Here is a 27,924-nt window from a genome sequence, read left to right as displayed (position 1 = left end):
CTTATATAAACCACAGGTGTCTGGGTCACAGGGCAACTCCCTCCCCCAGCCTCAAGAAGACTTCCAGGAGGCTCTGTGCTCTGGGGAGGTTCCTGGGGGTCAGGTTGGTGCTAAGTAGGGCTTTGGGTCTCAGCCAGAGCCTCACGTTCCCTGCAGAATGTGCAGGGAAGGAAGGGGTCAGGGCTCAGAGGAGGGGGGCATGGAGGACCAGCAGGGCCATGTGGGACCTCAGCAGTGTGGTCCCATCCCCGCCCCCCACCCCCTGTCAGATGCCCAGGACTTGGGCAGAGGTGCCAGCCACTGGGGCGATGGGGAAGGAGACAGAGGGCAGGGCAGGGGTGGGTGCAGGATAAGGTACCCTTGTGGGCCAGCAGGTTTAGGCAGAAACATACTCCAGAGACAAAAGTGGGGTCTTTTTCTTTATTGTTCAGGGTTTCTCCACATGTAAACATGAGACCCCTCCCACCCCATGCCTCTGGTATCCCCGTAACTCAGTCCCCACAGAGTCCCCTTTAAAATAACCAATATAAAAAAGGAGAGCGGAGGGAGGGAGGGAGGGAGGGAGGGAAAGCCTGAACACCCCCCAGGCTAGGCTGCTTCTGGTCAGCTGGCAGGGACAGGCTAGGGGGGTCATGGGGCAGAGGGGAGCATTGGCTTCCGCACAGGCACGAACAGGCGTTCCCAGTCCTGGGGAGGGGGCCCCAGCTGGGAGGGGGCTCCACAGGTCTAGACTGCAGACTGTTGCACAGCTAGTGGTTATAAAGTGTGTAGGTGGGGGAGGGGGGGAGGGGTGGCCTGTGGGGGCAGGAGAGAGGACACGTCAGGATGTGGGAGGCTTGGGGCCCCCAGCTCCCCGGGGAGCCCCATCCTGAGGCAGGAACTAGCGAAAGCTGCCTCCCTGGTCTGGCGACCGGAGGGGCCGGGTGGAGGCAGGGAGGGCCCCACGGCTCTGCCCAGAGCAAATGAAACACGGCGGCTGAGAGGCGAGGGGACAGGAGGTCGAGGCCGCCTCCTGCTCCAAGGAAGGCACTTGCAGCTGGTGTGGCCTGGTGTGGCGTCGCAGGAAGGCATGGCTTGGCGGACGAGGAGGGCAGAGGAGCATAGCAAGGGGGCCTGAGCCCCCGTCTCACGCAAACATGGTCAGCTGTAACCACTGCCGGGCAGAGAGGGCATAGAGAGCAGTCAGCCAGGGCAGAGGCCCCAAGTCCCGCCTCCCAGCTCCATGGCTCAGGGGCTGCTGTCTCCTCCCTCTGTCAAGGGCAGGAGGGAGAGGGACCCTCCTGGGGAGGGGGCCACTCTTACCTCCTCTACCCCTGGGAGCCCAGGCTGCCGGCTCCTGTGCAGGCCTCCAGGGGCCTGGGTCTTCCTGCCCCCACCCTCAGAAACCAGAGATCCTTGCTGTGTCTGTGCAGGATGCAGGTGGCCAGCCTCAGGGCTGACTCTGAGGCTGCAGGCTCCAGCCCCTCCGGGGTGGGGGGCGGGTGAGAAAAACCCACTGCCCCTGAGTGCCTTCCCCCACCCGACCAGAGGAGAATCCCACCTTAAACAAGTCAAAGGTCACCACTCCATCCAGATCAGTGTCCAGAGTTTTGAAAAACCCTGTGTGTTCAAGAAACGAGATGGGAGGAGGGCTCGGTGAGACACGAGTTCGAGGGCCAGCCCCACCTCCAGCCTCACCCTCCACCTCCCCCTGCTGCCCGAGAGCCCCCTCCAAAGTTCCCTCCATACTCCTCATCTCCTGGCACTCAGCCTGTGTGGACCCCCAGCTCCATTCCCCGAGACCCTCGTGGGAAGGGGGCGCCCATGGGGACACTCACGGAACATGGTCTCCAGCCGCACCAGGCAGCACACGAAGTTGTCGAAGTCCACGGCCAGGTCGGGCTCCGAGTAGCGGGTGATAATGAGCTCGTACAGCTTCTTGTTGAGCTTGAAGCCTGGCCCAGGAGAGCAGGTGAGGCCCCGGGAGGTGCGGGAAGGGGGACGGAAGGCTGGGCAGAGTGAGCCCCGCCATGGGGGGAGGCAGTCCTGGGCAAGTGCTGGCCCAGAGAAAGCTTGAGGACCCAGAACGACCCACCCAGGAGCTGGCCATCAGGCCCACAGGTCCAGTTTCATCTGTTCGGAAAGCCCTGGCCTCATCCTGAAGTGGGACTGTGAGGGTGAGCCCTGCACAGCTCCCATTGGAGGCCCTGGAGGCTGGCTGCGCTTCTCCCTGGCTGTGTGGCTCCAGGCCAGTCACTTCCCCTCTCTGAGGAGACACTTTTCTCTGTGCTCAATGGGATAATAAAAGACCCTATCCTCGCAGGCTGCAGTGAAACAAAGTGAAGTGAGTGAAGTGAAGTCGCTAAGTTGTGTCTGACTCTTTGCGACCCCATGGACTGTAGACTATCAGGCTTCTCTGTCTAAGGGATTCTCCAGGCAAAAGTACTGGGGTGGGTTGCCATTTCCTTCTCCAGGGGATCTTCCCAACTCAGGGATCGAACCCACGTCTCCCGCATTACGGGCAGACGCTTTAACCTCTGAGCCACCAGGGAAGTCTAGTGAGGACAAGAGGAAATGCTAACGGTTACCAGGAGAAAAAGGCAGTAGATGGCTGTTTGTTATCACTTCACCACCACTGCCATCAACAACCCCACCCCACCCACTGACAAGGCCCCATGGGTGGGCCACTGCCCTGGGAGCTGTCAGGGAAGCAACCCGGGCCATCTCCCTGGGGGCTCCACAGGTCCTGCCCGCCCTCAGGCCTCACCTGCAAACTCAATGGCCATCCGCATTTCATAGGCACTCATGCTGCCCGACTTGTCCAGGTCAAACTTCCGGAAGATGGACTGGGGTGGGGGGCAGAGGGTGAGGGCTCGGCAAGCATCCAGCCCTTCCCATCCGCCCAGCGTGGAGGGTTAACGAGGGTCGGGGGAGAGGGGGTGAGCCACTGGGACACGTGGGCTCAGAAGGGCAGAAGCCAGGGTGAGGGCTTGGGAAACACATAGCTGGTCCGGGAGCCGGAGGCCCGCCGCCCGCTGTGACTGAGGCCGCAGAAGAGGGGAGGGTGCTGCGGGCAGGAACCACCTACCAGGTAATTCCGGATCCGGTTCCATAGGATGTTGAACTCCACCAGGCCCAGTTTGCCATTGCCGTCGCGCTGGGCGGCCGTTAAGAAGAAAACTCCACAGCGTAAACCAGACGCTGGGTGAGTGAGTACTGAGCACTGAGGGGAGGAAAGACTGGCCGTGGAGAGAAACCCGAGGTAGGGGAGGGGAGAAGCTGCAGGAGCTGCCCAAAGCCAGGCCTGAATTGGGGTAGGCTGGGAGGGGTGTTCTCTGAGTGCCAGCCTTAGGGTCACCTGTAGACGAGGCCCTCCCCCGTCACTTGACACAGCCCTGCGCCTCGGTTTTCCCCCCAGTCAAGGGGAGGATGCCAGGAAGGAACTGGCCTGTCCACATCTGTCCCTTTCCCTGCTCTTGGGACAGGTCACCCAGAGCCCTTCCTCTGCCGACATCCCAACCCAAGCCCTTCCTATGCTGACAACCCAACCCCGGGCCCTGCTCAGGAGGATACATCCATGAGGTTGACCATGCTGCGGCAGGACTCCAGGCTGAAGCCCGTGGTCCGCAGGTCTTTGTCTGCAAGAAAGACCAGTCTCAACACCTCAACCCGACCAGTGTCCCCAGACTGCCCCGTGCTGGGTGCACTGGGTGGGAAGAGGGGCAGGGAGGCACCATTGCTGTCCGCTGGTATCTAAAATCTAGCTGAGGAGGTGCGTAGGATTGTTTTTATCATCAGAAAAAGTTTAAAGTATTCTAGTAATCAAGCCGCTGACCCAACAGCCACGTCAACACCACGATTAGATGTGAGTAAAAAGGACCGGTGCTGGACAGAAGGGAAGGAAGTGCAGTAGAAACATGCAGGGAAGGGGGTCACGGCAGGGCTAGGGGCTGCCTCAGGTCCCGAAGGGTGAGAAGAGCAGGAGAGGGGCTCTGGGCTGAGGGAAAAGCATGGGCACAGGTTGGAGGTCAGAGGTCAGAGGCGGGGGCAAAGGGAAGGCTAAAAGGCAGCTGCCTTCAGTTGTACCCAACGGGGAGTGAAGCCCGTCACCTGTCACCCGCCTTCTGGGACGAAGGGGGCTGGCACACTGGCCCTAAGGTGCCCTCAGCTAGCTAAGCTGCTTCTTTTTTGAAATATCCATCTATTTATTTATTTGGCTGCGTCGGGTCTTGGTTGCGGCACGCAGGATCCTCCTTGCAGCACATGGACTCTCCAGTTGTAGCGCAAGGGCTTTGCTGCCCCTTGGCCAGGGATCAAAGGTGGATCCTTAACCACTGGCCCACTCCCCAGCTAAGTTCCTAATCACACCAGGGCCTGGAGCTCAGGCACAGAGAATGGGGTCTGGCAAGAGGAATTTAAGAGGAAAAAGCGGGGTGAGCAGGACTCTGAAAGGCAGTGGAGGGTGCCCGCCCTCAAAGACCGAGGGGTTGGGTTCAGCCCAGGGTGGGAGAAGCCTAGATCCTGGAGTCTGGAGGAATGGGGGCTGGGGGCGTGGAGGCAGACACGGGGTGGAGAACAGCTACCCAGGGACGCTCACGTTTGCTGATGATCCTGTTGAGGATGGTCCGCAGCTCCTTGACGCTGATCTCCATGTCCTGGGGGGAGATGGAGGATGGCACCTGCCCTGGGGAAACCCCTCAGTGCCCCAGACACCCGCCACCAGGCCCAGCCTACCTCCCCTGCCAGTTGTCTGAAGAGGGACTTGAAGTTCTCATCAATCTCCTCTTCTGAGAGCACTTGCTGGAGAGGGAAGGTGGGGAGAGCAGGTCAGGGGCGCCCCAGCCTGGCCTCTGCGTGGCCAGCAGCAGCAGGCGGGGCTGGGAGCACTCATCAGCTAGGTGTCACTTCACTTCAGAGCCTCACTCTCCTCATTTGTAAAATGGGAACCCAGTCCCTACTGTATTCCTGTCTAGAACTCTTGTGGTCTAAATATGGAGGTGGAAATACAGCCCAATGATGAGGGGTGAGCCTGGATCCCTGCTGCGTGACCTTGGGTAAATTCCTTAACCTCTCTGAACCTGAGTTTCCCTCTGAGAGGAGAGACGGTGACAGCACCCTGACACGGTTGTTATGGAGGAAACCGGGTGATCCAGGTAAACAGCTCAGCACAGACCCTGCAGAGAGCAAGAACCCAGGGGCCCTGCGCCATTACTATCGATCGCAAAGTCCTTTGCAAACTGTAAAGTGCTTGGCAAGTGAGGGATGTGTATGGCTCCTGCCAGGAGGGGCTCTGCCTTGCTGGCTAGAGACCAAGACACAGGACACCCGGGTCCCCGTCGTGCACCCAGGGTGGGGGCAGGGCACGTACCTCGTCGGGGAGATTGGCCTGGACCTGGTCATCCAGCTCTCTGCAGAGGGTGGGGAGAGAGAGGGGCCAGTCAACGGGGGTTGGGGCAGCAAGGGTGTGGTGGGAGGAAAGGGGGAGACAGGGGAGGGCTTTCTACTCACTGGGTCCCTGCGCTCTTCTCTGAGAAGAAACGCAGCACAAAGTCACCTTCCTTGTTGGGCTCGAAGGTGGAGGGCACCACCACGTACTCCCCAGGCGGCAGGCGGAAGCGGGTGCTGACCTCCCGCAGGTTGATGAACTGCTCGGACCGGGCCCGGGAGGCGTTGGACAGGAAGAAGTCCCGCTTCAGATGCACGGCCGGCTGGCCCATCAGCTGGTGGGAGGGGAGGAGAAAGTGGGGGCTGCAGCTCAGCCCACCCTTCGGAGTTGCCCCCAGACCCAGACCCAGACCTCAGGCTCCAGGGTCTGGCCAAGGGGCCAGAGAGCTGGGTCACGGTTCAGTCACCCAAAGGCTGCCCATCCCTGATGAGTCACATTGCTCGCTTCCTCATCTGTAAAATGGGTGTAAAAGCCCTGCCTGCTGCACAAGGGCAAGGGGAGGAGACACCACGGAGGTGAATGCAGACAGTAAGGGAAAACCACTAGACATTCAGGCATGACCTAAATCAAATCCCTTACGATTATACACTGGAAGTGACTAATAGATTCAAGGGATTAGATCTGATAGATAGACTGCCTGAAGAACTATGGACAGAGGCTCGTGACATTGTACAGAAGGCAGTGATCAAAACTATCCCCAAGAAAAAGAAATGCAAAAAGGCAAAGTGGTTGTCTGAGGAGGCCTTACAAATAGCTAAGAAAAGAAGAGAAATGAAAGGCAAAGGAAAAAAGGAAAGATATACCCATTTGAATGCAGAGTTCCAAAGAATAGCAAGAAGAGATAAGAAAGCCTTCCTCAGTGATCAGTGCAAAGAAATAGAGGAAAACAACAGAATGGGAAAGACTAGAGATCTCTTGAAGAAAATTAGAGATACCAAGGAAACATTTCATGCAAAGATGGGCTCGATAAAGGACAGAAATGGTATGGACCTAACAGAAGCAGAAGATATTAAGAAGAGGTGGCAAGAATACACAGAAGAACTATACAAAAAAGATCTTAATGACCCAGATATCCACAATGGTGTGATCACTCAACTAGAGCCAGACATCCTGGAATTCAAAGTCAAGTGGGCCTTAGGAAGTATTACTACGAACAAAGCTAGTGGAGGTGATAGAATTCTAGCTGAGCTATTTCAAATCCTAAAAGACGATGCTGTGAAAGTGCTGCACTCAATATGCCAGCAAATTTGGAAAACTCAGCAGTGGCCACAGGAATGGAAAAGGTCAGTTTTCATTCCAATCCCAAAGAAAGGCAATGCCAAAGAATGCTCAAACTACCACACAATTGTACTCATCTCACATGCTAGCAAAGTAATGCTCAAAATTCTCCAAGCTAGGTTTCAAGAGTACGTGAACCAAGAACTTCCAGATGTTCAAGCTGGATTTAGAAAAGGCACAGGAACCAGAGATCAAATTGCCAACAACTGTTGGATCATAGAAAAAGCAAGAGAATTCCAGAAAAACATCTGCTTTATTGACTATGCCAAAGCCTTTGACTGTGTGGATCACAATAAACTGAAAAATTCTTCAAGAGATGGGAATACCAGACCACCTTACCAACCTCCTGAGAAATCTGTATGCAGGTCAAGAAGCAACAGTTAGAACCGGACCTCGAACAACAGACTGGTTCAAAATTGGGAAAGGAGTACGTCAAGGCTGTATATCGTCACCCTGCTTATTTAACTTATATGCAGAGTACATTATGAGAAACTCTGGGCTGGATGAAGCACAAGCTGGAATCAAGACTGCGGGGAGAAATATCAACAACCTCAGATATGCAGATGACACCACCCTAATGGCAGAAAGTGAAGAGGAACTAAAGAGCCTGTTGATGATGAGAGTGAAAAAACTGGCTTAAAACTCAACTTTCAAAACACTAAGATCATGGCATCCAGTCCCATCACTTCATGGCAAATAGATGGGCAAACAATGGAAACAGTAACAGACTATTTTCTTGGGCTCCAAAATCACTGCAGATGGTGACTGCAGCCATGAAATTAAAAGACACTTGCTCCTTGGAAGAAAAGCTATGACAAACCTAGACAGCTTATTAAAAAAGCAGAGACATTACTTCGTTGACAAAGGTCCATCTAGTCAAAGCAATGGTTTTTCCAGTAGTCACATATGAATGTGATAATTGGACCATAAAGACAGCTGAGTGCTAAAGAATTGATGCTTTTGAACTGTGGTGTTGGAGAAGACTCTTCAGAGTCCCTTGGACTGCAAAGAGATCAAACCAGTCCATCTGAAAGGAAATCAGTCCTGAATATTCATTGGAAGAACTGATGCTGAAGCTCCAATACTTTGGCCACCTGATGGGAAGAACTGACTCATTAGAAGAGATTGAAGGTGGGAGGAGAAGGGCACAACAGAGGATGAGACAGTTGGATGGCATCACCGACTCAATGGACATGAATCTGAGTAAGCTCTGGGAGCTGGTGATGGACAGGGAAGCCTGGCATGCTACAGTCCATGGGGTCGCAAAGAGTCGAACGTGACTGAGGGACTGAACTGACTGATGACACCATGAAATAACTTTCTTATCATCCTTACCAGGCGTTTCCCATATAAGACACTGTAGGGCCCTCTACACAAGCTCCTCACTTATGCTCATGGGAGCCCATGAGGCTTAGAGCTTAAGCGACTTGCTCAAGGGCACAGAACACTCAGCCCACCCACTACCCTGTTCCCAACCAGCATCCCAGATGTCCTCAGTGTAAAGAGTCAGACAGGAAGAGCCTCGTGGGTGTGGTTCAGGCAGGGCTGAGGGTCAAGCTTCAAATCCAGCCTCCTGACTTGTTACCTGCTCTGACACACAGGAGGACAGTGTTTGCTCTGCCCACTGAAGAGCGGGCAGGGGGTGGGGGCACTGTGTGAGCCCCCAGGGGAGGTGGCGTCTTAGCTCTCTACGTGTGGGCGTGCCGCTGTCCTGCTCCCTCTGGGCAGCATCGGGCCACGTGTGTTCAAGGGTGTGTAAATCCAGGTGAGTCAGGTGCCACACCTACCTCCGGAGGGACCTGCAGAGAAATGAGGGGAGTTAGAGATACACGCTTGGCCCAGGGGCAGGGGGTGTGGTGTGTGCCACACAGGGGCCCAGAGTTCTTCAGATGAAAAGGACAGGATGGGGAGACCAGGAGGGTTAGGGATGGGCCTGGGGCTGCTGTTGCCTCAGACCTGTTTTCATGCCAGAGAAGGACCCCAGGAGGGAGCCCCAGGCGGGGCCCTCTTGGTCCCTGGAATGCCCTGCACCTCAGCTCTGAACTGGAGTCTCCAGGATTGCCCCCTGTAGGGCCAACTGCAAAGTCCTCCAGTCCCGGGACATCAGACATCCATACCAGTTTGCTGTCAGGGGGCTGTGGGCCTGGGCAGAGGCTGTGACTGTCCTTTACCCCGACCAGGGAGATCCAGAAGTGTCTGTCTGTCACGAATACAGAGTATGTAGCAGGGTCCTCCATGGCCAGCATCCACTTACATACTTCGCAGATGGGGAGCTCACTACTCCTCCAGGGCAGACCACTTGCCCACTTCTTTCTGAAACTGAGCCAGGAGGTCTGTGTCCCAGGCGTCAGCTAAGCCAGAGGTCTGCCCAAGAGCAGCCTGCTGGCCTCCGAGGACAGGGAGAAGAATCTCAGGATCTTCCCTTCTCCTGGCTAAACATTTTCCTCACTCACTATCCGCCTCCTGGGAAGAATTTTAGGCCCCTGGCTGCCTTAGTTCTGGTGGTGGGCCTCAGCAGGTGCCTCCCCAAGGTCAGGTTTAGGACTGTGTACCTCAGGGGTGTGACTGGCCCCAGCTGAACCATGATTGGCAGGTGTCACCAAGTCCTCCAGAGACCCCCTGGCACCCCCTGGCAGAGCTGGCCGGGAGGCCGCTTTCTCTGCTGCATTCCGCGCAATCTGCCTGCTCACCTCGTAGACAGCGAAGCCTATGGTCTCCATGTCACGGCCGAAACGGCGCTCCCGACGGCGGTGCTTCTGCATGAGGGCGAGCAGGAAGCTGCAGCCTGACTCGCGACCCCCGTAGTCGTCGGGGTCCGGGTCATCCGTCTCCTCCAGCCGGATCTTGAACTGGGGGTTCACCCAGAAAGTGGCTGCAGGAGGTAGAGAGGCAGGGATCAGCAGAGAGGCGGAGGAGAGCAGCCTCCCATCAAGCCTTCCCTCCTCCATGTGTTCATTCAACAAGTATCACTGGGTCCACCGTGTGCCAAGTGCCATGTGTGCAGAGGGGACACACGAAGTCCCTGCCTCAGGAGCTCACATTCCAGAAGGAGGCAAAGCGCGAGCAAGTCAGGTTAGGCAATGGGACAGTTACAAAGAGAGCAAGCTGGAGCTGGGCAGGGAAGGAATCCTCCAGGTGACCTGTGAGCTGAGACCTGAAGAAGAAGGCCTGGGAAACAGGACAAGGCAGAGAGAGAAAAAAGACCCACAGCGGGGGCTCCAGTGAGCAAAGGGGATCTGGGATGGTGACAGAGATAAGAAGTGTGGATTGAATCAAAGAGTAAGAAAGGCCCCCTGACAGGTCTGTACTGGGAGGGGCATGATTGGATTAGGGTTTTAGAAGGTGGCTGCTGTGTAGACAGTGACTTGGAGCAGGGGCAAAGAAAGAGGGTCTGCAGGGGAGCCACAGGGCGGAGGGAGCCTTGCATTTCTGGCTGTTTAGTAATTCAGCTGCCTGAACCATCCCCCCCCCCGACTAGAAGAACAAAGTGCTGGGCAGAAAATACAAAACCTCCTTTTAAAGGCACCAGTAAGTCCAGCATTCCCTCCCCTACACACCAAATGAACATTAATCAAGAAGATAGATCATAAGTGAGGGTGTAGAGAAATCAGAACCTCACGTACAGCTGGTAGGAACATAAAATGGTACAGTTACTTTCCATAATAATCTGGTGGTTACTCAAATGGTTTAACATAGAATTACCACGTGACCCCGTGATCCCACTCCTAGGAATATGTATGTAGGTGTGTGTATATATACGTACATATACGTATGTATCTCCAAGACTAATGACAACATGTGGTGGTGGTTTAGCCGCTAAGTCATGTCTGACTCTTGCGACCCCGTGGACTGTAGCCTGCCAAGCTCCCCTGGCCATGGGATTCTCCAGGCAAGAATACTGGAGTGGGTTGCCACTTCCTTCTCCAGGGGATCTTCCCAACCCCGGAATCAAACCTGGGTCTCCTGCATTGCAGGCAGATTCTTTACCGACTGAGCTATGAGGGAAGCCCCTCTACAAAAGGTTCTATAAAACGAAAAGTACTTTTTGTCTCAGCCAGAAAGTCTTTCCTCAGACCATCTTTTCTAAAGTAGTTTCCACTGTCATCCTAGGAACCTCCAGTTTCTTACACCTACATGTGTGCTAAGGCTCTTCGGTCGCCTCCAACTCTTTGCCGCACCTTGGACTGTAGCCCACCAGGTTCCTCTGTCCACAGGATTCTCCAGGCAAGAATACTGGAGTGGGTTGCCATTGCCTTCTCCAAATGACAACATATGCCCACACAAAAAAACTTGTATGTGACTGTTCAAAGTAGCATTGTTTATAACTGACAAATGATAGAAGCAACCCAATTTAAACAAAATGTGATATAACCAAATAATGGAATATTATTCAAAATAGGAATGGAGTCCGGACACATGCTGTATACCATGGATGAACACTGAAGACATTATGCGAAGTGAAAGAAGCCGGTCACCAAGGAGCACAGGTTGTATGGCTCCATTTGTATGGAATTACTTTCTGGAACAAGCACATCCATACGAGACAGAAAGTAGATTAGCGGTAGGATAGAAATAAGGGGGAGAAATGACTTGGGAGTAACAGCCAGGGCTGTGCAGGGGTTCTTTGGGGGGTAATGAAAATGTTCTACAATTGATGTGATAATGGGTACACAACTCTATGAATACAGTAAAGGCCACACTGGATTTTACACTGTAAAATGGGTGAAATATATGGTATCTGAATTTTATCTCAATAAAGCTATTTTAAAAAAATGGAAACTGGGAGCCATGAAAGGTAAATAATGCCAAAGGACTTCTGTGGACTCACAGAGACCTTGAGTCCTGCCTGGGCACAGGGGCAGGAGACAAAGTCTGACAGGAGATCCCAGCAATAAAACTGGAAGCTCTGTGAGGAATGCCCGCAGCAGAAGTATGAAAGAAAATAAAACCACTGGGAGGAAGGAAAGCATTCTCTGAGAATTTACAACCAAAAGCAGCCTTCTCATGAGCTTGCAGTTTTAATTCACGCTGCCCATGAGGTAAAAGAAAAAAAAAACTTAAGGAGACAATTTATTTTTCAGAGTCATGGCTTTGGAGTATCCTAGGTGTGACTGGCAGAAACACTCGAGGAACTTAACTTCATCCAAGAACTCAAAGAACTCCCACATACTTCTAGGTCAAATAAGCCAAAAACCTCTCAAGGCTACACTGGATAAACCTCATTCTGGCTGAGACTGACCAGCCACGATGGATGGAAAACAACTTGCCAAGACTTCAGACACTGACATTATCGGACATGGACTATGAAAGACTAAGCTTACTACGTTTGAAGAAATAAATGAGAAGCTGGACTATATGAGCAAGAATGAACAGATTAGAAAAAAGCCACTAACACTTCCAGAAATGAATTTTTCAAGTGAAATTAAGTATTTGTTGGGAAGATTAACCAACTGCAAAAAAGAAAATTCAAGTGAATTGAGAATGGATCTAAAGAAACTACCCAGAATGCAATCTAGGGAGATTCAGAGGAGGGCCATTTAAGAGATGTTAAGAGATCTAGAGGATTGACCGAGGAGGTCTAGCTTACATTGGATTGGCATTCTCAAGGCAGAAAATAAAGAGACCAGGAAAAGGGTATTCTCAAAGAGCACGGCTAAGAATCATCTAGAATTGCTGAACGACACCAACCTTCATATACAGGGAGCTCAACAAATCCAAACCAGAATCCCCAACTCAACACATCATTGTCTAATTGTAAAATATCAAAGAAACAAACTGAAAAGAGGAAAGACAGATATTTCAGAAGACACGGTAGATGAGCAGATTCCAGACTCATACAGTAACAGTGGCAGCAGAGGGAAGAGTGGCAGCATCTCCAGAGAGGTGAGAGTGATGTCGACTCAAGACTCAGCATCCAGAGAATCATCAAGAATGAGCACATCACAAAGGCATTTTACACAAGTCCTGAGAAAATGTATTACCAAAGTCCCTCACTAAAAGAAATTCAGAAGGATATATTGCAGACAGACAGAAAAAGATCTCAGGTGAAAGGTCTGAGTATGGCGAGCAAAAACACTAATATTATGTGGGTACTCAAACAAACATGGATTATATCAAATAATGGGGATGATGATGGTGCTTACTTTAGGACAGGAAGGAAATAGTTAAGGATTAAAATACTAGCTAAAGACAGCATATTGAACAAAGAGAGGATGTGATCCAGCTGGAACATTTTCAGGTCTTTATACTTTATACTGTTCAGGTAGAGGGTAAAGATACTGATCAACTAACTTTGGAACTTATTAAGCAAGCTCTTATATCTTCCAAACTCATAGAGGGAAAAACTAGCAGACAGAAAAGAAAAAAACTCACTCCAAAAGAAGGCACTTTTGGAAGGCAGGAGGGATGAACAGAAAATGCATAGTAAGTCTGCTGAAATAAATACAAATATATCAGTAACACTATGAATGTAAATGGATTAAATTTTCCAATCAAAGGACAATGTTTTCCAAATCTGACCATTAAAAAAGTCATATGCTATTTATAAGAGATAACTAAAACACTGAGCTATAGAAAGATCAGACATCAAAGAGTGTAACAAGACATACCACAAAAACAGTAATCAACAGAAAACTGGAACAGCATAGTCACACAGACTGAAACAGACTTCAAAGTAAAAAGAATTATTAAGATGAAGGTGGGCACTGGAAAATAAAAAAAAGTTTAACTCACTAGGAACTTAAAACAATTTTAAACTTGATTCACCTAAAATCATAGCTCAATATTTGTAAAGAAAAATAATTGACAAAAATAAAGGGAGAAATTGGCAACGCCAACAGGGTGGTGTGAGATGTTTATTATCCCTTTTCCAGTAATTGATAGATTAAGCAGACAAAATAGTCAGTAAGTTTGATACGGTGAACAATTGTAGAAGATTCCCTCTAACATTCAGAGAACAGTCAAGCGAATAGGCCTGTCAAGAAAACAGACTCCAGATGGGGTTAAATCCCAGCTCAGCCACTTACTAGTGACTTTGGTAAGCTATTTAATTTCTCTGTGCCTCACTTTCTTCATCTGTAAATAGTGATAATATAGTATATCCCTCATAGGATCAGTGTGAAAGTTAAGTAGATTATATTTTAAATATTTACAGAAGTGCTCAGCATACAGTACACAACAGGAAAGTGTTCGCCAGTCTTTTTAAGAACACGTGAATACTCACGCTGGGCCATTGTACCAGCTTCTGTTTATTTCAAAGTTATGATCTATATAGATCATATTTTCTGAATACAAGGAAATTAAATTATAAATCAACAATAAAATAGGGAATTCCCTGGCAATCCAGTGGTTAGGATGCCATGTTTCCACTGCACAGGGCCGGCCAACTGTTGGCTTCATTGATTTTTCTCTGTTGTTTCTCTATTTCATTTATTTGGCTCTTCTGCTTGCCTTGGGTTTAGTTTGCCCATTTACTAGTTCCTTAAGGTAGAAAACTAGGTTGTTGTTTTGAGTTCTTTTTTAAAATAGGTACACAGTGTTTTAATTACTATTGTATGTGATTTCTCATTTACATTACTATTTCTTTGAGATAAACTCATTCTATGGGGCAGCATTACCTTGACACCAAAGCCAGATAAAAACATCATAAGAAAAGAAAATTACAGACCAGTATCACTCATGAATAACAATATAAAAATCTTCAACAAATACTGCTCTGCTGCTGCTGCTAAGTCACTTTAATCGTGTCCGACTCTGTGTGACCCCATGGATGGCAGCCCACCAGGCTCCCCTGTCCCTGGAATTCTCCAGGCAAGAACACTGGAGTGGGCTGCCATTGCCTTCTCCAATGCATGAAAGTGAAAAGTGAAAGTGAAGTTGCTCAGTCGTGTCCGACTCTCAGCGACCCCATGGACTGCAGCCTACCAGGCTCCTCCGTCCATGGGATTTTCCAGGCAAGAGTCCTGGAGTGGGGTGCCATCGCCTTCTCCATCAACAAATACTAGTAAACCAAATCCAACAGTTTATTAAAAAGATTACATACTATGGAAGATTTATTCCAAGAATGTGAGAACAGTTGAATATAAGAAAATCAACCAGTGTAATACATCACAATAGGCCAAAGGGGAAAAAATACATGACCATCTGAATTGAGACAGAAAAGGCACTTTAGAAAATCCAACACAAACTCATGACAAGAACATACATAAATTTAGGAGTAAAAGAGAACTGCCTCAATAAGAAAAAGAGCATTTAAGAGCATTTAAGTAGTATGTTCAGTGGTGAAAAAAAATGAAAGCTTTCTCTCCAAGATCAGGAACAAGATGCCTACTTACACCACTATTATTCAACATTGTGCTGCAAATTCTAGCTAGATCAATTAGTCAAAAAAAGACAAAGTAACCAAATTTAAAATGAAGAAAAAAACTATCTCTACTTGCAAATGACATGATCCTGTATGGAAAAGCCTGAAAAATTAGAATATTAGAATTAATAACAAATTCAGTGAAGTTGCAGATTACATCAGGACACAAAAAAACAGTTGTGTTTCTATACACCAACAATGAAAAAAAATCCAAAGAGGAAATTAAGAAAATAATATCTTTATAACAGCATCCCAAGCTATAAAATACCTAAGAATAAATTTCACCAAGGAACTGAAAGACTTATACACTGAAAATTACAAAACTTTGATGAAACAAATTAAAAAAGACATAGAAAAGTCAAAAGATATAATACTCAAAGTAATCCACAGATTCAATGCAATTCTTATCAAAATTCCCACAGAAGTGAAAAGCAGATCCTCAAATTTATGTGGAATTTTAAGGGGCCCAGAAGCTAAAATAATCTTGAAAAAGAGCAAAGTTGGAAGACTCATGCCTCCTGATTTCAAAACTCACTACAAAGCTAAAATAATCAAATTGGTGTGATATTGGAATAAGCATAAACAGATACGTAGACTAAAAGAATAGAACTGAGAGACCAAAAGTCTTTTCAACAGATCCTAGGACAGCTGGATTTCCATAATCAGAAGAACTAAATTGGGCACCTATCCCATACCATAAACAAAAACTAACTCAAAATAGATCAACACCTAAATATAAGAGCTAAAATCATAATGCTCTTAGAAGAAAATGCAGAGATAAATGACCTTGGATTTGGCGATGGATTCTTAGCTATGACACCAAAAGCATGAGCAATAAAAGAAAAAACAGAAGATTGGACATCGTCAAAATTTAAAACTTTGGTGCTTCAAAAACACTATCAAGAAAATGAAAAGAGAGAACAGAAACAGAAAGGGAGAAAATACATACAAACCATCTACCTCATAAGGCTCACATCTAGAATATATAAATATATATATGAAGAATATATGAGAAGACAAACACCCAATCTAAAAATGGGCAAACGATTAGAATAGACATCCCAGAAAAGATACACAAATGGCCAATAAATATGTGAAAATATACTAAACATTATTAGTCACTATGGAAATGCAAATTAAAACTGCAATGTGATACCACTTTATAGCAGCCAGGATGGCTATCAGAAAAAAGGTGGACAATAAGTGTTAACAAGGATGTGGAAAGAAAACAAGGATGTGGAGAAATTGGAACCCTCATGCACTGATAGGAGGAATGTAAACAGTGCTGCCACTTTGGAAACCAGATCAGTTTCTCAGAAAGGTAAACATGGAGTCACCATACAACCTAAAAATTCACTCCTCCTTGTAGACCTAAGAGAACACTTGCTCATACAAACACATGTACATAAGTATTCAGAGCAGCTTACTCACAATACCCCCAAACTGAAAATAATTCATCAACTGAAGAATGAATAAGCAAAATGTGGTATATCCACGTCATGGAATATTATTCAACCTTAAAAATGAAATGAAGTATTGATCATGCTGCAACATGGATGACCTTTGAAAACACAGTGCTCAGGGGAAAAAGCTAGGCACCAAAGGCCACATATTGCATGATTCCATTTTTATGAAATGTCCAGAACAGCAAATCTATAAAGACAAAATTAAATTAGTGGTCACCAGGGGTTGGTGAATGAGAAGGTTAGGGAGTGACTACTAATGGATATAAGATTTCTTTTGCAGGTAGTGAAAATGTTCTGGAGTTAGGTAATGGTGATGATTATACAGCATTGTCAATATATTAAAAAACCACTGAATTGTACCCATTAAAAGTGTAAATTTTATAGAATGCAAATTATATTACAATTCTTAAAAACATTATATATTAAAATTGTATAACTCAAAGGTACATACAGAAAAAAATTAATGAAGTAAGAATCTGATTTAAGAAGTTATAGAATGACAATTACATCAAAAAGAATAAAATACCTAGGAATAAATCTGACTAAGAAGGTAAAAGACCTATTCTCGGAAAACTGCAAGACACTGATGAAAGAAATTGAAGAGGACACAAACAAATGGAAAGCTATACCATGCTCGTGGACTGGAAGAATTAATACTGTTAAAATGACCATACTACCCAAGACAATCGAACAGATTCAATGCAACCCTTATTAAAATACTAATGGTATTTTTCACTGGCCTAGAACAAATAATTCTAAGATTCATGTGGAAACACAAAGATCTTGAATAGCCAAAACAATATTAAGAAAGAAGAACCAAACTGGAGGTAGCACACTGTCTTACTTCAAGCTATACTACAAAGCTACAGTAATCAAAACAGTATGCACGGGTTGCTTTGTATCCCACTTTGGACACCGTGAATTGTCAGCCAAAAAAATAGAGAAAACCGCTCATAAGAATAAAGGATTTATTGAGTTCTTTAAAAAAACAAACAAACAATATGATACTGGTATAAAAACAGACACACAGATCAACGGAACAGAACAGAGAGCCAAGAAATGAACCCACACCTATATGGGCAATTAATCTATGACAAAGGAGTCAAGAATACACAATGAGGAAAAGACAGCCTCTTCAATAGATGATGTTAGGAAATCTGGAGAGCTACATGCAAAAAAAACAAAACGCAACTATTTTCTCACACCATATACAAAAATAAACTCAAAATGGAATAAAGATTTAAATGTAAGACCTGAAACTATAAAACTTCTAGAAGAAGCCGTAGATAATACACTCTTCGACATCGGTCTTAGTAATATTATTTTGGATCCGCCTCCTCAGGCAAGGGAAACAAAAGCAAAAATAAACAAAAGGGACTACATCAAACTGAAAAGTTTCTGCACAGCAAAGGAAACTAGCAACAAAATAAAAAGACTGCCTACTGAATGGGAGAAACTCACAGGAGATCACATTCCTGGTAATCAGTGGCGAGGGGTAGAGGCAGAGAGAATTGGATGAAGGTGGTCAAAAGGTACACATCTCCAGATATAAAATGAATAAATACTAGGGATACAATGTATAACATGATAAATAGAGCACTGCTGTATGTTAGATCTCAAAGTTGCTAAGAGAGTACATTCTAAGAGCCTAAGAGTTCTCATCATAAGGAAAAAATACATTTTTTTCTATTTCTTTAATATTGTATCTATATGATATGATGGATATTCACTAAACTTATTGTGGCCGTTGTTTTATGATGTATGTAAACTAAATCATTATTTATGCTGTACATCTTATACAATGCTGAATGTCAATATATCACAATAAAACTGGAAGGAAAAAACGTCATAAAATAAATTCTAAAAATAAATCCAAAGAAAGCAGATGAATGAAACAACAAGCAAGAAAGATTCATAATATGGAAAAAAAATACTATAAAGAATAAAGTAAAAAATCATTTTATTTTAAAGACTTATATTGACAAACCCCTCACAGGATTAATAAAGACAAAAGAGACAATGAATAAAAGAGATGTTATCATTACAGATGAGGTATAGTATATTAAGGATAACTTCATGTTAATAATAGAGAAAACCAGATGCAAAGGATGAACTCCTAGAAAATAAAACTCCTCAAAATATTTTCAAGAGGAAGTAGAAGACCTGAAAACTTTAATGACCATAAAAGATACTCAATATCAAAAGTTAATCTTTAAATAAAAGAGCAGGCCTGGTAGTTTTCTAGACCTGTTCCACCGAACATTCAAGCAAGAAATCATCCCCATCTTATGCAAACTCTTCCAGAAAAACAGGAAAAGACAGAACATTTCCCAGTTCACTTTGCCAGCCAAATATAGCACCCATATCAAAATTAGATAAAGTAAGCATGAAAAAAGAAAACTACTGGCAGACCTCACTCATGAACATGGATGTAAAATTATTGTATAAAAAATTTATATCATTACTCTGTTGTTTTATCTCAGGAATGTAAGGTTAATTTAATATGAGAAAAGTGATCAATGTAACTTATTGTTTTAACAGGTAATTTAAAACAGCTAATTCTAATAATAAAGTTATTTCATAACATTAAGTTTCATTACTCAGATAAAAGGTGCATACACACACACAAAAAGAACCTAAAGTAGAAAAGTTTTTAGTGATGAAATCTACAGTCAACGTTTAATAGTAAAAACTTTTCCTTTTGAGAGAAGGGTAAGACCAGAACATAGTGAGTGCTAGTGGGCATGCAGCAAGCCTGGCCAGCACATTAAACAAGAATGAATATGCAACAAAAGTTATAAGCATTGGAAAAGAAACAAATTTATCATTATTGGCAGATGCTATACTGTCAGTTAGAAAACCAAAAAGAATACAGAAAAATGAGTTAAAATTCATTACAGTTTAACAAGCTTGCCAGATGTAGAATAAACTTAAAAGGTCAGCTGCATACTACAGTATCAGCAATGACCTGGCAGATGTCATTTAAAAAGAGATACCATTTACAACAGCAACAAGATGATAAGAGTATCTAGGAACAAATCTCAACAGAGGTATAAGCCCTTTACAATGAAAATTATAAAATTTTATTGAAAGACACTAAAGACCAAAATAAAGAGACATAGCACATTCTTGGATAAGAAGAATAAAATTGGAAAGATGTCAATTCTCCCCAAATTGGTCTATATAGTCTATGCAATTCCAAATTAAAATCTCAAAAGGGCTTTTTGTAGGACTTGGTAAACTGATCCTAAAATTCACACAGATAAAAACCAAAAAAAGAAAACCAGAAGCAAAGAGCAAGAGGAGCTAAGAGACGCTTGAAGAAGGAATTCATCCCGTCCAATTGCAGGATTTATAAATCTCAGTTCCACAGCCAGGAATCAAACATGCACTCCCTACACTGGAAGCAGAGTCTTAACCACTGGACCACAGCAAAGTCCGCAGGATGTACAAATCCATAGCAACTAAACCAACGCGGCAGTAGCAAAGAGATAGGCCGAGGGACAGAAAGGCAACTCAGAAACGGACCCAGCTACGTGGGAACTCTATGACAGAGCTGGACCTGCAGGGAAAGGACAGGCTTCTCAGAAAACGGTACCTCGAACAGTGGTCATCTGGGGAAGAACTGAAATGAGATTCCTGCGAGGGAGAAGAATGCTTGAACACAGAGGGCTGGGAGCCAGGCTGAGAACTGCTGGAGGAGGCAGGACATGCGAAGAGAGCAGCGGTGGTGGATTTGGCAAAACCAAAGCGGACAAGGAGCAGCCACAGCAGCATGGTGGGGACGCAAGGTGGACTGGAGCGGGTTAAGCACTGAACTTAGTGAGGAAGGAAAGGGGGAGGCTGGCCATCTTGAGAAACTTGACTTTGAAGGGGAGCAGAGAAATGAGCGGGGAAGTGGGTTCCAGAGGCAGGCAATTCTCCCTTGTGCCCCGGAGTGAGAGGCGACGGGTGAAGGAGCCCGAGGGAGAACGGGGTCTAGAGCAGAGGTGGGGGGCGCGGTGCCCCTGAGTGGGGACAGTTCCGCCACTGTCTCAGGCAGGAAGGCAGCAAAGACGGGCACAGGTCCAGACAGGCTGGGGGCCTTGGAGGTGGGACTACGATGGGTGTCCTGTGAGGTCGGAAAACAGTGACAGTGGCGGCACGTCTGAGGAGAGACTGCTGCTGCTGCTGCTAAGTCGCTTCAGTCATGTCCGACTCTGTGCGACCCCATAGACGGCAGCCCACCAGGCTTCCCCTGTCCCTGGGATTCTCCAGGCAAGAACACTGGAGTGGGTTGCCATTTCCTTCTCCAATGCATGAAAGTGAAAAGCGAAAGTGAAGTCGCTCAGTCGTCTCCGACCCTCAGTGACCCCATGGACTGCAGCCTTCCAGGCTCCTCCGTCCATGGGATTTTCCAGGCAAGAGTACTGGAGTGGGGTGCCATTGCCTCCTCCGAATACTGCCCGAAGTGTGTGATCTCTCTCCAGGCCCAGTCAGCGGCTCTGGAGCCGGTCGAGAGGGTTCAATTAGGATTATGGTTGTGCCAGGTAAGAGGACCAGAGGGAGCTCGGAGCCAAGAAACTTGAGTGTTTGCAGGGACAGCATTAAAATGCTGACTCCAACCTGGGGAGGATGAGGATGCTAAACCTGTTAAGAAGAGAAGGCAGGGTGGGAGAGGAAGGATGCCCATGGACCCCAGGGAAAGGCGACAGAAGGACCAAGGAGGGAGACAGCGGGCCAGGAGGAAGGCCCGGAAGGAGGAGTGACAGGAGGTGGCTGGACAGCAAGGAAGTCTCCTCTGTCCGCACCCTGAGCTCAGGCTCCAGCAAGGCAGTCAAAGGTGGCTCTTGGGAATTCACACTTTTTCATCCTCAAACCAAATTTGCAAAACAAGTACAACTACCCCTATCTTACAGGTGAGGAAACAGGCTCAGAGAGAAGATACGTCTTGTCCAGGGCAGCAGGGCCCAGGACCCCACTCCCCAGGTCACCTGGGTAGTTGCGGCAGCCCCCCACGGTGCTCCCCCCACCCCCAGGTCACCTGGGTAGTTGCGGCAGCCCCCCACGGTGCTCCCCTGCCCCCCGGTCACCTGGGTAGTTGCGGCAGCCCCCCGCGGTGCTCCCCCGCCGCCAGGTGCCCTCGTACAGGGTGGTGTTCCAGTTGCGGAACCTCTGGCTCTTGAGCGCGTCGGGTGTCAGGTTGCAGATCTCCAGGCGGGTGAATTCACGCATGAAGTCTCGGAAGGACATCCTGGGGGGTCGAGGTGAGAGTGAACCAGGATGCCCAGTCGAGGCATCAAGAGACATGGCACAGCTGGTTTTCAGGGGGGTGGGGTTGGGAGCTGGGGTGCCCACTCAGACTGAGGAGGGGGCTGCTCACCAGAACTCCCCATCCTCCATCTTGACCCGGAGCTGCTCCCGCATGTAAGGGTCCACGGCGTTCCACTCCGAGGAGCTGTAGGAAAACGGCACTGCCAGGGGCTGGCGGCCACTGACCTGCCCAGCCTCTATCCCTGGGGCCTGTCCTTCCCTGGCCCAGGTCAGGAGGCCTCCACAAGGGCAAGTCCAGAGACCCCAGTCCCAGGGGTTATCTTATGAGGGCCAGCTCAGACGCCCCGAGGATGCTGGTAGGTGGGCACAGCCGCCTGCACGCACAGCCTGAGCTTTGCCAGGGCAGTCCCCAGACCCAGTCACACGCAGATGGGCCCCTCTGTTCAAGCCTGAGTCCACTGTGGGATGGCAGAGACCCCAGCAGAAATGCCAGTGGCACTGAAGAGTCTTCCCAGGCCTCCCCGGCCAGCCTCCATGGACCCTCACCCGTCACTCCAGGCTCCTGTCCACTCCACCTCGCCCCAGGGGTTCCGCATCCGGATCAGGTTCACCATCTGGCCCTGGTAGTTCACCTGTTCCCCAGAGCTCACGTCAGCGCCTGCTTCTGGCACACATTTTAACACCCCTTCCCACCACCTCATCCTCACAGAGCCCAGCTCAGCACCCAGCACCCACCGTTGGAAGCACAGCTGAGAAGCCTGTCTGGGCATAAACTGCTGAGAGAGGCAGCTCTACACACAAAGTACAGTAAATCAGGGTGGGACAAGATAACCAGCTTTGGGCGAGAGTCCCTGGGAGATAGGAAGGTGCTGCTGAAGGTCACGGGGAGAGTCGGCCTCTCCCACAGCCTTGGCCACAGGCCAGAGAGGCAAGGAGGCTGGAACCACCCTTTGGGGAAGACCTCCACCTGGGGCAGTACCTGTTTGGCCCCGGTCACAGAGTAGGCGTGGCCCTTCACCAGCTTCTTGAAGGTGACAGCCTCCATGTCCAGAATGCTGGAGATCTGCAGAAAGACACATGGGCTGCGGCCGCTGTCCCCACCCCCATTCAGGAGATGAGCCCCGAGTCCTGGCTTTCCCTTGCATACACCCACAGTTACTGGGAGTGATGGGCAGGACCCCTGACCCCATCTCAGTCCCTGGAAGGGGGAGCTGCTGGCTACTCCACCAATGATACTGCTGGTGAGGGGGGTGTGCACCCCACTGACACTGCTTCTGGCCAGAGCTGGCCAGACCCTGGGCACACATGCGTGAACACAAACATACAGCCATGCAAAGCCTCTCCCCTCACCCAGGAGCCACGAGGTCCTCAGAGGACCTCATGTGGAGGGACTCAGGGAGGCAGAGAAGAGGGGTGAGCAGAGACTAGAGTCGGGTAGGGCTGGGGAAGAGCGCGGCAGCGGGGTTAGAATGGAGAATGCAGTGATGGTGGCGGTGGAGGCCGAGATCAAGGATGAGGGAGGTCTGAAGATAAGTCGGGGAACAGAGAGCAACTGAAGGAACAAATGGGGAGTCTGGGGCCCACAGGAACTGGGACTCGGGAGGAGCTGAGGCCAGGCTGTGAACTGGACAGCGCACAGGCATGGCCTCAGATGACAGGAAAGAGGAAGTTGGAGAACATGCTGAAGTCTGAGGTTTTGGGAACCAGGAGGAAGCCAGGCATGGAGGTGGAGGACAGGACTGAGGTGATGAGCCAGGCTGGCTGAGGATCCAGGGATGGTGTGAGGCAAAGGACAGGGTCTGGAGCCAAGCCCGTGGCAAGTCTGAGGCTGGGCTGAGTAGAGAGAAGGAACCGCTAGGAGACTCAGGTCCCAGGATGGGGGAGGCACTTACATCGATGGAGCAGCCCAGCAGGGAGCCACGCTCCAGGGCCTTGAGGATGATGTTGTAGAGGTCGCTGGGCGCCTTGCGCAGCTCGTACCACTCGGTGACTCCGCCGGTGAAGTCCTCAAAGCCCTCAGATGTGCTGCCTCCTGAGAGGGCCTCGTAGCTGCCGTTCACCCTGTGGGCGGCCCAGGTCACCATTCTGCACCAAGCAGGACCCCCAACCCAGGCGTGGCCTGGAGCTGTCCCTGGGCCCCCACTCACTTGGCATAGGCCTTCTCCAGCAGGGCGCTCCAGAACTCGTTGCCTTGGGCAGAGTGCACAAACACCAGCTTCCCGTCCTTGGTGGGCAGCAGGTCATCCACCACCACATCCACCCACTCACCAAACTGCCACAGCTGGGGGAGGAGGGGCACAGTGAATCCCTGCTTTGAGATCCCTCGGGCCTGAGGTCAGGCCTGAGGTCAGGCCTCAGCAGCTCTGCCACTCACTAGATACCTGATTCTAGGCCACGCATCCTAGACACAGGATCTGAGCAGGTCGTCCTCGCTGAGCCTGTTTCCCCCTCCACAAAAGGGAACAATAATGCCTTCCTAATGGGAAAACTAAACAAGATTAGGCAGGCAACACTTGTAAGGCAGCATTGTTCATATTTTTGAAACAGACCAAGTTGCCTCTTCAGGTACAGAGACGTTGCAAAGCCCTTGGACCCTGGCTCTGCTGGGCCCTACCATGACCCCAGACTTTCCCCCTCCCCACCATTCTAGGCCAGGGTGTGTGTGGGTGTGTGTGTGTGTAGGGAGTGGGGATACCTAGGTAAATTAGATGTGGAATGAAAATGCGGGTGTGTGTGTGTGTAGGGGGATGGGGATACCTAGGTAAATTGGTGTGGAATGAAGATGCAGGATCCAGATCCTTCAACCACAAGGTGGACAGGATTCCCACAATCACGGGCTTGCTTCAAAGATGCCTTGAAAGGCAAGTTTCCCAGTGGGGGAAGGACTTCCCGCCATCCCAGGCCATAAGTGACTCTGTGCTACAGCACTGGGGGCCGTGAGTGTGCAAAACAATGGGGCAAAAGGGAGGAGGTGCGCCCACAGCACCATGGAGAAAGTGAACGGGCCAATCAGAGGCCGTGGAGGAACGGATTGGAGGAGTAAGAGGAGAGGGTGGGGAAAGGACAGCGAGGCCACGCCCCTGCAGACCAGCGCTGGCAGGTGCCGCACTTGGCCACAGTAGTTCGCCCCGCACTGTGGGTCCCGTCAAGTGAAGCCAAATGCGCCAAGGCGGGTGAGGATGAAGTAGGGCAAGGCGCTCCCTGACCAGAAGGTAGGAGAGGACACCGGCGCCAGAGGTTCTCATCCAGGGTTGCTGGGCATGTCTCTTTCCCAAAACGAGCCTACTGAGAATTCATCAGTGTAATTTGAAAAGTGGGCCCTGTGCGCAAAGAGCATCAGGAAAAGCTGGTTTAAATAAACTTTATCCAGAGTCTTTCTTTTCCTCAGGGCTCTCAGTGGCTGGAGACTGACAGAGTGCAGGAGGAGTTGGGGGTGAGGGGGTCGGGGGGAGACTGAGGCCAAGGGTGTAGATGACCACAAGTGACAGCCGATTTTCCCCAGCAGAACACTATTTCTCAGACAGGGAAACTGAGACCCTGAGGAGGAAAAGGATTTGTCCCGTAGGACATAACCCAGAGAATTTTCTCTAAGCACTTTCTTTTCTCCAGTGTGCACAACCAGCCAGGAAAACTGCCAGCTGAAATACCTGCCCAACCGTTTCACACATGACAGATTCTCACACATGACAGACCTGAGATGGAATCAAGAGGTCACATACTTTCTGGGGGGTGGGGGGGGGTGCGGGGAGCTGGCCCTGCAAGGTGCGGCCCCGCGCCACCCTAACTTCAGGGTCCCCCGCCCATCTCCGTTGCCTGCTACCCCTCTCTCCCTCACCGCCCCACTCCTTGTCCAAGGTGCATGTGGGGCTCCTCACCTGGAAATGGAAGATGCCAGCGTAGCCATCCTGGAAGCTTTGGCCATGTGGAACTACTCGGTGCAGGAGGGTGTCATTGAGGGTAAGGGAGGCGATGGCAGCCAGGAGCCAACAGTCCCCTGGGATGGGAAGGATCCCCGTCAGGTCTACTGTACCCATCTTTGCCCAGTGAGTGCCATACTGGGGAGAACCTGGGACTCCCCGGACAGGGTGCCCCTCAACTTACAGAAAAGACCCAGGAATCTGGGCAAACCAGCCCCAGCACTGAGAGCCAGAGCCTGCTCGGGCTTGCAGGAGGGAGAGGCTGAGGCGGAGCAGGAAGGAACGGGCACAGGGAACTACTACGCAAAACACACTCGGGATCCCCCAGGGCCTACCCAGTGCGCCCTGGCAGATGTCCGTGCGGGTGGCTCCATCCACGATGAACTGGGGGTTTGAGAACAGCTCCTGCAAGAGACCCAGAGTCCTGTCTCTGGGCCAGCCCCTCCTAGAAACTGGAGCCCAGCCATCCCAGACCCCACTCTAGGGACCTGGCGTCCTATTCCCACTCCTCACTCAGGAAGGAGGTAAACTGAGTCCCATCCAGGGTGGCCCCTCTCACCGTGGGACGCTTCCACTTGATGCCATAGGTTTTGGAGGAGTTGGGGCCCAGCTCCTTGAAGCCCAGGCTCTGGGGCACTGGGGGGAAAGCCTCGTCACGGAAAAGGGCCCCTCTTTGCAGGCAGTGAACCCGCAGCTGCTCGTAATCCTGGCCCAGGTACTTGATGGCATTTTCATGGCGGCCCAGGCCCAGCTCCTTGGCCCGCTGCTTCTGCACTTGTGCAGACACCCCGGTGCAGTACACCGGAGTGATGAACTCCTCGGCCATCCTGTGGGACAGAGGGGCCCTGCTCAGAACCCTGGCCTTCCCAGGACTAGAGCTGGGGCTCCTATCTGCTAACACTGCTCTCTGGCCCGCTGCCCTCCTTTCTCCCCAAGCCTGTGGTTTCCCCACCTCCTCACTAAATTAGGGCGGGCAGCCATACCTCTCTGCTCCCAGAATCCACCAGAGGGGGCTTCCCATCCCCTAGGTGCGCTGGCCATCATCTCCCTACCCTCACCCAATGCTACCACCTCTCCGTTCCCAGACTCCCATTGTCCTGGGTCTGCAGGCCTGCGGTCAGCCAGTCAGGTGGGGAAGGGCGGGGTCCGAGATAATAGCACAAGGAACGAGGAAGGTGGGAGACCCCGAGGCAAGTACTCTTTGAATGCCTCTCTCCCCAGACTAGCCAAGCTCCTAGGCACTGGCCCCTTTGCCAGCTTGGGGGCTGATAAGTCCAGGCAGTCCGGGGTTCCCCTCCCCAGGCTCCTGAGACGGGTTGAAGGATCAGGGAGGCTCGGCCTCAGTCCTTTCCCCTCCCGCCAGCCCCCAGCCCAGCCCCTGGAGACCGTGAGGAACGCAGCCTGGGGCGGGCTCCGGAGCCTTGCGGTTCCCGAGCCCCCGCCCCGTCGCAGGCACTCTGAGAGCCCGGGGGGAAGGCAGCCCCACATCCGGGATCCAGGCCAAGCTGGGGGAACGCCGGGCCGGCCTCACCCTCCTTACCTGGGGGAGGAGTGTTGGGGGGTCGCTGCGGTCCCTGCTCTGGCTTCCCGGGTGGCAACTGAGGACAGGGCCCAACCAGGAAGAGCGCTCCTCCCCGCCCTCCTCCGCCCCTCCCTTCTCCTCCTCCTTCTCCTCGGGCTTCCACCCCGCTTCCTCTCCGCCCTCCTCTCCGGGCACCTTCTCCGACGATCTCTCTAATTCACGGTATCTCCTCGGCCCTCCTCCGCAGACGCTGGGCCAACTCCGCGAGAGGACAAATTAGTCAAAGGCAGAGTAGTCCCCGGGGAGGGGCCAGCGCCTATCTGGGTGGGAAGGGCTGGGGCCCGGACGCCAGGGCAGCGCGGGGGAGCGGAGGGGGAGGACGGGACAGGGGGTATTTTTAACCAGGGGCAGCAGCTCGAGTTGCAGGGCCGGGTGGCCCCACCCCACGCGGCGGCCCCGGAGGGCATTCTCGGGAGTCCAGCCCCGCGGCGCCACCTCCTGCAGCCCGGGGTCCGTCCCCCTCCCCTCCGCGGAGCCGCAGCTGTCCCCCCACATGGCCCCCGCCCCGCGCGCCCCTAGCGCGGGGCCGAGATTACCTCGGGCTGTGGCAGCTGCTCGGAGGAGGGGCCGGGCGGGCGGCGGGCAGACCCCTGCCGGACGCTCTGCAAACGGCAGCCCCACCCCGCCGGGTCCCCGCCGCA

The 27,924-nt window shown here is 50.4% G+C and overlaps 1 protein-coding gene and 1 non-coding gene across 4 annotated transcripts; both read right to left on the bottom strand.

Annotated features, from left to right (window-relative positions):
- Positions 1-406: 406 nt before the first annotated feature.
- On the bottom strand, positions 407-27,924 carry CAPN1 (calpain 1). Of its 3 annotated transcripts, none has more exons than XM_024986972.2 (22): positions 27,820-27,924; positions 26,261-26,528; positions 26,037-26,106; positions 25,660-25,778; positions 23,932-24,065; positions 23,677-23,845; positions 22,764-22,847; positions 22,331-22,416; positions 21,894-21,968; positions 21,604-21,764; positions 9,394-9,575; positions 8,491-8,502; positions 5,488-5,699; positions 5,348-5,387; positions 4,714-4,779; positions 4,577-4,634; positions 3,553-3,617; positions 3,068-3,136; positions 2,747-2,825; positions 1,818-1,934; positions 1,541-1,599; positions 407-1,153 (listed from the first exon to the last, which is right to left on the bottom strand). In XM_024986972.2, exons 2-22 carry the CDS (start codon positions 26,525-26,527, stop codon positions 1,127-1,129), a joined length of 2,151 nt encoding a protein of 716 aa, XP_024842740.1. In that variant the 5' UTR covers position 26,528; positions 27,820-27,924; the 3' UTR covers positions 407-1,126.
- On the bottom strand, positions 2,854-2,926 carry MIR2407 (microRNA mir-2407). Its single transcript, NR_030849.1, has one exon. It is a non-coding gene; the product is annotated as a microRNA mir-2407 (primary transcript).

This window comes from Bos taurus, chromosome 29 (genome assembly GCF_002263795.3).
Source record: "Bos taurus isolate L1 Dominette 01449 registration number 42190680 breed Hereford chromosome 29, ARS-UCD2.0, whole genome shotgun sequence".
Lineage (NCBI taxonomy): Eukaryota > Metazoa > Chordata > Mammalia > Artiodactyla > Bovidae > Bos > Bos taurus.
Note: the sequence above shows the minus strand (reverse complement) of the source record. Positions and strands in the feature narration are given on the sequence as shown.